This window comes from Uloborus diversus, unplaced genomic scaffold (genome assembly GCF_026930045.1).
Source record: "Uloborus diversus isolate 005 unplaced genomic scaffold, Udiv.v.3.1 scaffold_334, whole genome shotgun sequence".
Lineage (NCBI taxonomy): Eukaryota > Metazoa > Arthropoda > Arachnida > Araneae > Uloboridae > Uloborus > Uloborus diversus.
This window is the reverse complement of record NW_026558499.1, coordinates 141,578-153,559: the sequence shown is the minus strand read 5'-3', so window position 1 is coordinate 153,559 and position 11,982 is coordinate 141,578. Positions and strand designations below refer to the sequence as shown.

Here is an 11,982-nt window from a genome sequence, read left to right as displayed (position 1 = left end):
GAAAGAAAAACTAAAAAAATGAATCGGAATAAGACAAAGGTTTCGAGAATGAATCGAAAACAGGTTGAGAAAGTGGATGAATTTACATGGATGATATTGATTATGGATCAAAATTCCATAATTTAACTAATTAGTTAGAATCTAGAATACAATTTACAAACAGGACAGTCAACAGCTTAGACTGCAAATTCAGTGACTACACGGTGGTTCGGATTTTAAAAATATTAACTATTCAACTATTCCCATGGACTACCGATTCTTTCCCAAAAATCAGGATTTAGCTGTATGATTGAATGTTCTTGAGCAATGGCTGCCAACTCCTTGAGAAATTCTTCTAATACCACAGCACATAAAATAGCATTCCTAGCTTTTACAGCTTCCATTTCACCTTCTAAAGAAAATGGATTGGGCTTGCTAATGTACCTGAAATATGGATAAAACAATTTATTTCTCACAATTTCCCCCATTAGATTTCAACTTATATTTCAAATAGCACAAAAAATATTTTATAATTGAATGCAACATGAATGAAAATAAAAAAACTAAGCACATCAGATATATATGTATATTAGGGTGTCCCAAGATATAATGGCGAAAAAAAATTTGTGAAATCGAATACGCATACCCTCCAAATTTTTTCCATTTCACCTCAGAAACATGAGAAAAAAGTTTTATTGCAATAAAATAGCGGGAACCTGTGCCGACTTGAGGTCAAAGTTGGACCTGAAATCCTCTACGGTGACTACAGTCGAAAGATTGCTACCTGTATAATTCCTTACTACACGCAACATCAGTTTATTTAAAGCAGATATTTAGAACAATATTAGACAACAAGAAACATTACTGTACAAATTTTTATTTCAATGTTTGCTTTTTGCAGTCAGGATAGAGCTTCCGGTGCTCTTGAATGCAACGTAACACAAATTGTTGTTGTTCCTCATCAGCAGTTAGCAAACCGTGAAAGTCCTGCATCATTTTTACCGTTCTTTCAGCTGCATCGCTTACTGCTCTAAGCATTGAGACAGTCTTTTTCACATCAAGGAATGAAATATTATTGACCATACCCTAAAAGCTGGACAAATATTTTTTAGAGCAGTTTAGAGATGATTGGGTCCACATTTTCGTACTTTTTTCAAAAAGCACATATCTTTTTTGGGTGCTTTGACTGTCAAAATGTATTGAAGCCATGGTTTTACATATATTGTCACTAAAAAAAAGCAGAAATCAAACAATGCTTCATCTTTCTTGGTATCAAGTTTTAGTTATGAACTAAACAGAAACAGTTTTAGGAAGTAATTCGTTCGAGCCATCCATCGAGCTTGGTGCATGGCTCCTGGTGGTCTTATTTTAAATTCATTTTCTGTATCTCCACCTAAAAATAGGATAGGCAGTTCTATCAACTCTTGATAGTCATTCCTGATTGTAATATTAGTAAGTTCAGCACGCTAAAAGTCAAATAAATTTTCTAAGACAGAGTACATTTCGGAACAACTCCGCAGCTCCTCCATAGCACGGTATTTTAGTGGGATGGATAGTTCATATATATGATGGTGGCAAGCAAAGGAAAGCATTTCTCAATCAATTTTTTGCTCAAGAATAGCGCAAGGACCACTTAAAGGACCTGTTTTGGAAGCTGTAGTATCACAACAGAGAGTTTTAACTCTGTCTTCGAGATTCCAATCTAAAACTGCCTTTCAAATAGCCAGTGTTTGTTCTTTTCCTGTAGAACTATCCAGTTTAGACTCAAAAATGAGTTGTTCATCATATCCATATGAAATAACTATAGATAAGCGATCTTCTTTTGATTTTTGAGCACCCAAAGTAGGCAACAGTTTCATATTCCAAGGTAAATTCACTACATATGGTACCTCGTACTAAAAACCAATTTTTATTCTTTTCTCGTGCTCCTTCCGCTTTTCGGTTCGAATTCTTTGAATTGAAGATTTACCTATGAGAAATTCATCAATGTTACACCCAAGTACGTCAATAGTAGCTTCAAGAATAAACACATAATCTTGTATACTTGGACACCTGTCCAATGAAGCAACTGACTTTGGAGTAATAAAATCGCTCCTCATGACATATTTACTTGTTCCAGGTTCTGATAATACTTGTTCCAGGTTCTGGAATACTTGTTCCAGGTTCTTATATACTTGCTCCAGGTTCTAATATACTTGTTCCAGGTACTGATTTATATGTTTTAGGGAAATCTTCTGAATTAATATTTTCTCTAGAGCTCGAAGAGGAATCTTCTTGTACAAGTTCATACAATTCCGGGGATGTTGTAGTGGAATCGCATTTAATGCGCCTGTTTTCTTCTTTGACAGCTCAGAAAATCCCATCTTCCTCTAGTTTGATTAACCGAAATGCATCAGCATGTGCAATATTGAATAAATTGTTTTAATTGCTCAACAATTCTTGTTGCCGCTGCCTGAATACTTCCTGCAGTTTCTTTGCCTTTTTTTTTGTAAGTCTCTCCAAATTTGATACAGGTTTTTAAGTTTATTCACACAATTTAGCAACGATTTGGTGGGAATGCGTGCCTTTTCCCAAAAGATGATGCATTCCCGAATAGCGAGATTTGCACTTTCACTGTTGGTTAAATTTACTTCTCGAATGTCATAAAACAAAACAGACAGAACTTGTCCGTTAGAGGGAAGTTTCAAGCCAGTAATTTGGTGTTTTACGCAACTCCTATTAAAAATCTCTTTCTTCGAACTTTACAATTCTACTGCCATGTTTCGTTCCCTATGGAAGGACTATACTGCGCTCGTTGACCGGAATGTATTCGTACTGACACGTTTGACGGTTTGCAAATTGCCACGGATACGCACCCCCCCTCCCCCAACATATGTTTTTCTGTTTTCATTTGTTTTCTGTGCACTATTTACAGCTGCTTTGAGCTTCACAAAGTATCGCGTCGCCAGCGTTCGCTTGCTTATGAATACACGTGCTATTTACACGTTTAGGCCTTTAGGCGCAAGTCGGCACGGCTTACCGTGCTTCAAATTGTATGAAATTTTTTGTACAAGGGTTTTGATACAAAAGGAAAAAAATGAGAGGGTATGCGTTTAATAAAAACGACTTTCATTTTTTTGGGACACCCTAATGTATATGTATATTGGCCTTCGGATTTCTGAAATGTTCAACCAGGACACTGGAATGCGCCCCTCCTCCCCAGAGTCGCAAGTATTCAAAAGGGTACACATCCTTTGCTTGTTTTTAGAGTGTTTTAGAAGGTAGTACCTTCGAAAGGTTATGAATAATTGGTTACTAATAAATATGAACTTAAACCACAGGTGTAATAATAGATGACACAAGCAGATAAATTTAGCCCTTTAAAAAAAAAAAAAAAAACATGTTAATATTTATACATTACTTTAGTAAAAGGATACACTTTGAATGAGGAATAAAAATTTTAACAATATTTACACGTCTTTTTCACTGGCTGGGACTTTTTTTCAGAAAGTCTTTTTGGTTTTAAATCTTGTAAAAATCTTTACAAGCTAATCTGATATTAGTTTTACATGTTAATGTTACAAATGATGAAGTAATTATCCTAAATAGTCCTTTGCAGTTAAATTACTTTTGGACATTTTTGGATATACATCAAATTTATCTTTTACCTGGATGGGAAGTAAACTGGCCAGAACAGCAGGATTTTGTCTGAAAACCGTGATGTCTGGCAAGCCTATTAATATACAGCAAACTTCCCGATTATTTGCAGAATTGGGAGCCACAAGTGCCTAGCGGACAAACCGCGAAAAGGCTAAAATAAGGGACAAAAAAGGAAAAAACTCTTCCTCAAAAACATGGCTGCATTGGCGCATAGTTCAGTGAAAATATATGCAGTAATAGGAAAAATGGGTTGTATTTTTGCACAACAGAACTTAAAATGGATAAATATCAAGTGCATGTACGATAAAGAAAGAGCAAAAACTAAATAAATATAACAAAACTTCCAAGTTTAACTTAAAATTTTTTTGGGAAAAAAAAACAGTCATCGGTTTTTGCTTTTTGCTGTGAAAATACATATTTCTGTTTGACTAGTGGATAATCTGCTCGTGGATAATCAGAAGTTGACTGCATAAATAAAATATTGTGCTTATATTAGCACTTGGGAATTTTTTAGAGCTGCAGTTCAACATAAAGCCTTCCTTTATGAAATGAAAGGTATATATATTGAATACATATAACAATACATTTCTATGTCTCCAAAAAAAGAAAAAAGGAAACACACACACAATTCGATTTCCAGCTTTTGCCCCAATAAAAGTTCACTAAAGCGAAATTCCGAGCTAGAGTCAGTTACCTTTGCTTCACCCAATCGAAAAATTTGTCAGGCCTCATGAATCACAGGTTGAATGGTTCATTTCACTAAAGTTACTTGAAATTTATAAAATACAGTATAAGCTAGTTAACGAGATGAGGAGGTCAAAATCTTTTGCATTAACCAAATTTCAAGTTAACCAATTTCTATGTTTACTGAATTTTGAGTAAGCAGACAAAAGTTTTTGCTTCAGAGACACAGAAAATATAGGAATCTAAGTACATTTTCTAGAAATATGCACACAAGCATTTGTATTTATATTCAAAGCACAAAAGTTACATTAAGTTTAATAACTAGTATCAAACAAAATTTATCATAATGGAGGAAAAAAAATTTTGCATAGAGCTGCGAATTTTTTTTTTTGCAGAACTGCAAATAAATTCACTATGAATGGCTACACAATGGTTTGTGTTGAAGTGCAAATCTTTCAATCGTCCAAAGTCAGTAAGGATATTTCATGCAAAAGGACATGTTTTTTTCTTACGTCTTTATGTATTTCAATTAGTGTTATTTTTTTGGGGGTAGGGGGGCTTAATTTTTTTTTCCATCTTAAATGAGAATTCGTCAGAATCATCTTCTTCTAGATCATCGATTAAGCATTAATTTCAAGCTTTATCTATTGGGGAAGGCATTCATTTCACCTCAAGAGAGTTTGTGTCAACAGAGTTTGACTGTATATATTGCAGCTGGCACAGTTGCTTCATTGTTTGCCTTTCATGGAAAGAACATTAGTCCTTTACACACACTAAGTTCTTCTTCATATTAACTACAGTCAAACCATGATATCTCAAAACCATTGAACTCTCAAAACAAATATTCTCCCTGCAATTTATACACACACACACACATATATATATATATATATATATATATATATATATATATATATATATATATATATATATATATATATATATATATATATATATATATTCTTTTTTGTTAAGTAAGCTTGAAGTTTTTTTAAAGACCCTTAATATGTGGAAATTTAAATACAGAAGCAAGTTCAGGATTCCCGCAGAAATTTTAACATGAATTTCGCTGAACAATAGCTGAAAATTTTCCTGACCTACTATGATATAATTTCACCATTTTCTTTTCAGACATGTAATAATGGTCTCCACTATCCCCAACCATTTTGGAAAGAAAAAATCTTTTACATTTGCAAATGAAAAGTACTCTCCTGATATTCCTGAGAAATATTGAACCTTTCTCCACTTGATTTATCAAAAAGTCACTTTTTCTAAAATAAGGATAAGAATGGAAAAATTGATCACTTGAACTAGGCACTCAATCAATTGCTGCCATCAATAAATTCTATTGAGAGATTTTTTTCACCATATGGATTGGTGCAATCTGAAGTTCGAAACTGACATGGAAATGAGCCATCAATTAGATAGTTAGCCATTAGTCAACTTCATCTTTCTAGCAATTTTGTGGTTGATAAAATGTCTCATTTAACATGAATCATCTATTATTTAAATTATGATAATTCAAACAAGCAGAAAACCCTCTATTAAAAGTAATATTTTCTACTGATTTATGAATTATTCTTATATATATATATATATATATATATATATATATATATATATATATATGTTTTAATTATATGTATTTTTAATTACAAATAAAAAAAAAGAATTAATTTATACACCTAACTTGAACAATTTAATTGGTTATCAAATATCACACTTAAATATATTTAAATTTCAAAAACTCTATTTGAATGTTAAAAAATCTGTTTAAATTTAAAAAATGAGTTTTTTTTTTTTTTAATTTGTAATTTTTATAAACCTTGACAAAAAGTACTTAAGTAAAGCATTTAACATCAGCATTTTACATTTTTGTAATTTAACAATAGTCAAGTAAAGATTTATCTTGCAGTAAAAATAAAGGTATATGGTACAAAATTAAACTAGGACTTTAATTTCAAATAAAATCGTCATAGAATATTACATTACCTATATCCATGGCCATCAGAAATGGATTCTAAAGAAGGTTCCTTGACAAAGCTGTGCTCCTTGTTTCTCAAAAAACTGCTTTTTCGAAACAGGAAATTGGTTAAACTTTTGCGGCGCGGCTCACCTAAAGAGTAATAATGGTTTTATTTTGTGGCAAACAGAAAAATATAAAAATCAAATTATACACTATTATTTCTTGTTTGAAAAATAAAATAATTCATAGAAAGAAAAGTTCACAAGAGGATTCCATATGAAAAAAAAGGATAGTATTTTGAAAGACATTCTAAATTTTGGGTGAGAGTTGTGCAAAAGACTACAATTTGCTGCACCAATTTTTTAAGTATGTTCTTCGTACTTAACTTAGTTCACAAAAATGTTAAACTATCCTCTAAGCTCTATAAATAACATAAAGAAATATTACAAATTAGAATATAACAAGAACTAAAATTAAATAAGAATTTTAAAAAAAAAATGGACCAAGAATCACCTCATATCAAAATGTATTTCAAACGCTAGATCACAAAGTTTATATATGCATTTCAGTTTATTTTTTATAGATAAAACATGAAAAGGAAGATAATTACAACTACTAAGTTTTTGTTAACTGCAGAAGCAGAATCAAGGGGGGAGGGGGGATCAACTACTAATGCAGTTAATCACTAGTAAAGCATTCCTCACTAAAACCAATCATAAGTATTTGATTATTTAACATATAGAAAACGGATACAAATAAATATTTTAAATAATTGAGCTTTCTCTACTCGTAGATCAAATGACAATATTGGTCATCTCATTAAATATATGAGTATGTTTTCACTATCCCAGTTGCAAAATATGCTATATTTTATGGCTTTTAATTAATATCGTCAGTAATTAAGGTCCTATAAGATGAGAGGTAACTAAGAATACTTCCAACCAGCCCATTATTTCATTTTTTTCCGGGTGGGGGGGGGGGTGAAGGGAACTTAAGGTAAATTTTATTAGAAAACAGCAAAAAATCATGCTCACTTAAAGAATTACATTTTCAAATAAATAGGATGGGCAATTGACCACCCTAAACCACAAAACACTAGGTCATGAAATCACAATAAAAGCAAAGTTTTACATTAAGAAAATTCAAAGTGTTAATTTTTTTCCCTTCCAGAATGGATATCGAGACACAATGAGGAAAAGGTTGATATTCACTTTAATTTCAGAATGCAAGTTCAGGTAAACTACATACAGCTGGTATGAGTAAATGATACTCTCGTAGATGAATCACACAAATTTCTTTTACAAAATAAAACACACAAAACTAACATGTTTAATTAATTTCCATTACCTCTTCGAAGTTCGGGAATGGTGCTGCTCCGTATCCGAGACAAAGAATCAGAATAAACCCGTGTTGCTGGAGGTAGTGGCAAATGTTCCTCTCTCGCTAAAAGAAACTGTTTACTTTGGCTAACAAGCTCTTCATAATTGTCCACAGTGTAAGAATAGCTGTCAACTTTGTGCTTCAGGGAGCCAAGGACCTATAGGATAGTTAAAATCATGAAAGACATCCACATTTATTATGGAATTACCCCCAGAAACTGACAGATGATTGGTATCATTTATTTAAATTTACAGTGTAACTCCTCAAGAGAGATCACCTACGGTTTCGCGAAAAATTAGTTAAGGAGGTGGTCACTATGGGAAGTGACAATATTGGATTGATTAAACTTACACAAAATTTTACTATTATTAGTTATCAACGGTTTTAAAAAATGGTAATGTTTTGTGAATTTTGTTAAAAAGAATGAATACCTTTTTTGAATGAAAACAATTTTAACTCCTTACCTGAAATAGACTTCGTACAGTTGGTTGAAATACTAAAGAAGGATTCAGAAGAAAAGATCGAAGAAGAGGTTGGGGGAAATAGGCCAGCCTTGAGATCAATCCAGTTAAATGTAAATTAGTATATACATCATTCTGCATCATCATTTCAAGCCTTGTTAGAATAATACTTAAAAAGGGTCCAATATCAGGACTGCCAAATGATTCCCAGGTACCTGGTGATGCTGGACTATTGCTGCTCTTTGTACTTGTTTCGGACACGGAGTTTGAATTAATTTTCAAGTCATTTTTTACAGAACATGAAGACGGAATAGATATAAAAAGTGAATCCTTAGGATCACTAGTTTTGGCACTATTGAGAATTGGAGAAACTTCAGAGTCCTTCTCTGAAACACAGCTGTCCCTGGATTCAAAAACACCGGAATCTGCATTCGAGCATTCATCTTTCAAATCAACCGTTTCTGCAAAACACACTTGTATCTTTCCCACTTGTCCGGCGTCAACCTCTTCAACATCATTTAAATAGCCATCAATAGTTTCCAAGCTATCATCTAAATTGTCGACTGATGATGGTGTGCGAGTAGAGCAAACTAAATTCCAAAACGTTCTCTCATCATCAGCATTCACAATTTCGTTCAACACTTCACTACTCATGGCTTCACTTTTTTGCTTGTTAATACTTTTAAGCAAAAAGCTGTCTTTAGCAGCAGCATTGTCCAACATAGATTTATCCAGAGGTATGTTTTTAAAACTGTCTTGATGCACAGCTAAATTTGCATAAGATAATTCTAACACTCCACTGGAATCTGTATCACAATTTTTTTGTAAGAATTGTGCATTGGATGATTTAATCTGCTCATTAATAATGTCAATATCAGTCAACTTTAACCTATCAATTTGAACTATATTATTTTGACTAAAATCTTCATTTTCTTTGCTTTGGTTTAGAGAATTTGGGAGAGGTTCTAATCCATCATAAGCAGCTGACCAAGTGCGACAAGCAATAGTACATGTTTTAACATTCTGGTGAGCCTCTCTCAAATAATCAATATAGCTGGATGGTTGAATTTCAGGTATATTTGTGTACCATTCAGTCTGAGAATGAACTTTTTCAAATTCCCCAAAAGCAAAACTTGATGTAGAAGGAGATCTGTGATGACGCTTTAACCTGAGGCTTCCACCTCGAGACTTCGGCGTGAAATTCTGCAAGTTGCTGAATCCAGAAGTTATGGGCATCGATGATAAAGGAGTACTTTGGCTTGTGGGAAGGCTACTTTCAGAATTGTTATGCAACACAGATGATGAAGGAATCAAAGACAAAAATTTTTCAGCAGCTTGGTTATAAAAATCTAAATCCCTCACTCGACTACGCTGGCTTACCATCACATGTGTGCAAGGGATTAAGTACCTGTAAAAGCGAAAATGTGTTTCAAAATATTACCAAATTTAAAATAGATAGAAATTTTAAGCACAAGATCCAAATTTTCTTTCAATAATTACTAAAGGTTTCAGAAGCACAAGTTTATTTATTACTTTTTTATTTACATACAGATTAAGGGGGGGGGGGCAATTACAATACAAGAATACAAAACCTATGAAATAGTTTCTTCATGTTCTCATTACATTAACGTAAAAAGAAAAAAAAATTCGTAGTACTTTCCTATCCAGGGTAATTGCTACATTTTGAGTTTTGAAATCTATATCTTTCCCTGACTTTCCATGACTTTTGCTCGTAACTTTTCATGACTCACAGCATGCAATTTTTCCAGAAAAAAAAAAATAAAGAAAAACATTATTTTTTTACAAGAATATCTGAATTCATGTTTTGTGAAAATTAAATTTCAACCATCTGATCTATGCTTTGGACATATGTTTCTAAAAATTCAAATTAAAGTGAAATGTCACTAGCTCAGCTGCTATTATGATTAAAAAACAATTTATGCATCAATGACTAGTGATAAACATAAAACAATTATATTGTTACCAAAGACAAACATTTATAAATCTAAAATTTTAGGAAAATAATTTTTGAATTCCCAATAAATGATACAAAATTTTAATATATGTAAGAATTTATATGCAAACAATTTTTTTTTTTCCAAAAAATCTGATATGAAATACAACTATTTTCAAATCACTCAAAATACCAAAAAAAAAGTTTTATTTGCAAAATAATTTTTCAAAATAAAGGAAGCTCCCTACAAACAGCAATAATGATGTAAGACTCCTGGTGAACAACGAAAAATTTAATCTTGATTTTTATTATTTTTTCTCCTTTATTTTTTTCTTTTGAATTTTTTAAAATAAATATTTTTAAATTTATAAACAAAAAAAGAATCTATAATAATTTATATTACCAGACATTACACTCGCAAAATTTTAGAATAAGTAAGAAATACTGAAAAAAATTCCCGAATTTGAGTAACTTGCATCCTTTTCATACTTTTTAAAAATTTTACCCTTGAAAATTCCTTGATTCCTGTATTTTATCATTGTCCTAAACGTTCTTAATTCTTAAGACCAATTTTATTTACTAAAATGTTCATTAACTAAAGACACTGCTGAAAAAGAATGATAATTTTTATGAGCCTCTTGAAGTAACTCAGATGCAAATGACTTAAAATTTTTGAGCCGAATGTGAGCGGCAAAATTAGAAATCTACAAGTCCCCAACTATACAATCTTTATCTTTTTCTTTACTAATAACTAATAATAAAGCTGAATGTCCTCTGTCCGGATCTCTGTCTGTCAGGATCTCTGTGACGCGCATAGCGCCTAGACCGTTCGGCCGATTTTCATGAAATTTGGCACAAAGTTAGTTTGTACCATGGGAGTGTGCACCTCAAAGCGATTTTTCGAAAATTCGATGAGGTTCTTTTTCCAATCCAATTTTAAGAACAAAAATATCATAAAATGGACAAGTAAATTACGAAAATATCATAACGTGGAACCGTAACATGGGTACAAGCCAATTGGCGAGAAAATTCACCATACGTTATTTGTAAATATATAGGCGAACCAAAAGAGCTTTTAATTTTCTATTACGGGCAAAGCCGTGCGGGTACCACTAGTTAGACATATAAGGAGGGTTAAAAATAATGCTAAACACAAAATTATAAACGTCCAAATGGTAGAATCACACAGTAAAGAAAATTGAGCGAGTTTTATAGACGCGGATGCAATCGGATCTCAAAACATGTGAAAAATCGGGACTGATGTGCATAAAAGCATAAGAAATGGCTAAGATGCATAAATTTTGCACCTAATATGTAGAATTCAATAAATATGCACGTTCTTGAACCCAAAATCCATGACCAGTTGCCATTTTCCATGCCTTTTGAGACTTTTATGCTAAAAATCATGATTTTCCATGACCATTTTCCATCAGAGTCGAAATCCATGCCTTTCCCCGACTTTCCATATGCTCGGATACCCTGCCTATCGAAATGTAAATTTTTCTCTTTAAATTCTATTGGAATGAAGAGTAAACCTGAAGGAAACGTAACTTTACATAAGTTATAGTATGAAAACAATAGTAAAAAGCTAATATGCAAAGAAAATAAATTAAATACTAATAAATAATTTTCGACACACTGTGTTAATCTAAGTGAAATGTGCAAAGGGGTTATGAGTGCGGTACATAATGAGTCTGTCTCGGTATTTTGTTGATTGCCAATATCATATCTATATGAATCAACCTGCTCATGAAGAATTTTTTAGTTAGCAACGCATCATGGTTCCTGCATACCAGGTTGATTACTTTATTTTCAATGCTTTAATAGCATCTATTAGCTATTTGAATCTTACAGAATGCTTTTAAGTAAGTAATATAGATTTTTAATTTTTCCTTTTTTCCCTCTATGTACATTCTGTC

At 32.2% G+C, this 11,982-nt stretch overlaps 1 protein-coding gene across 1 annotated transcript in view; it reads right to left on the bottom strand.

Moving 5' to 3' along the window:
- Nucleotides 1-236: 236 nt before the first annotated feature.
- Nucleotides 237-11,982, bottom strand: part of LOC129233324 (FHF complex subunit HOOK interacting protein 1B-like) — a 29,401-nt gene continuing 17,655 nt past the window's right edge. Inside the window, exons 10-13 of the mRNA XM_054867373.1 lie at nucleotides 8,113-9,517; nucleotides 7,616-7,805; nucleotides 6,295-6,418; nucleotides 237-423 (exon numbers count right to left, since the gene is read on the bottom strand). Coding sequence (XP_054723348.1) covers nucleotides 237-423; nucleotides 6,295-6,418; nucleotides 7,616-7,805; nucleotides 8,113-9,517 — 1,906 coding nt within the window. The remainder of the gene's footprint in view (nucleotides 424-6,294; nucleotides 6,419-7,615; nucleotides 7,806-8,112; nucleotides 9,518-11,982) is intronic.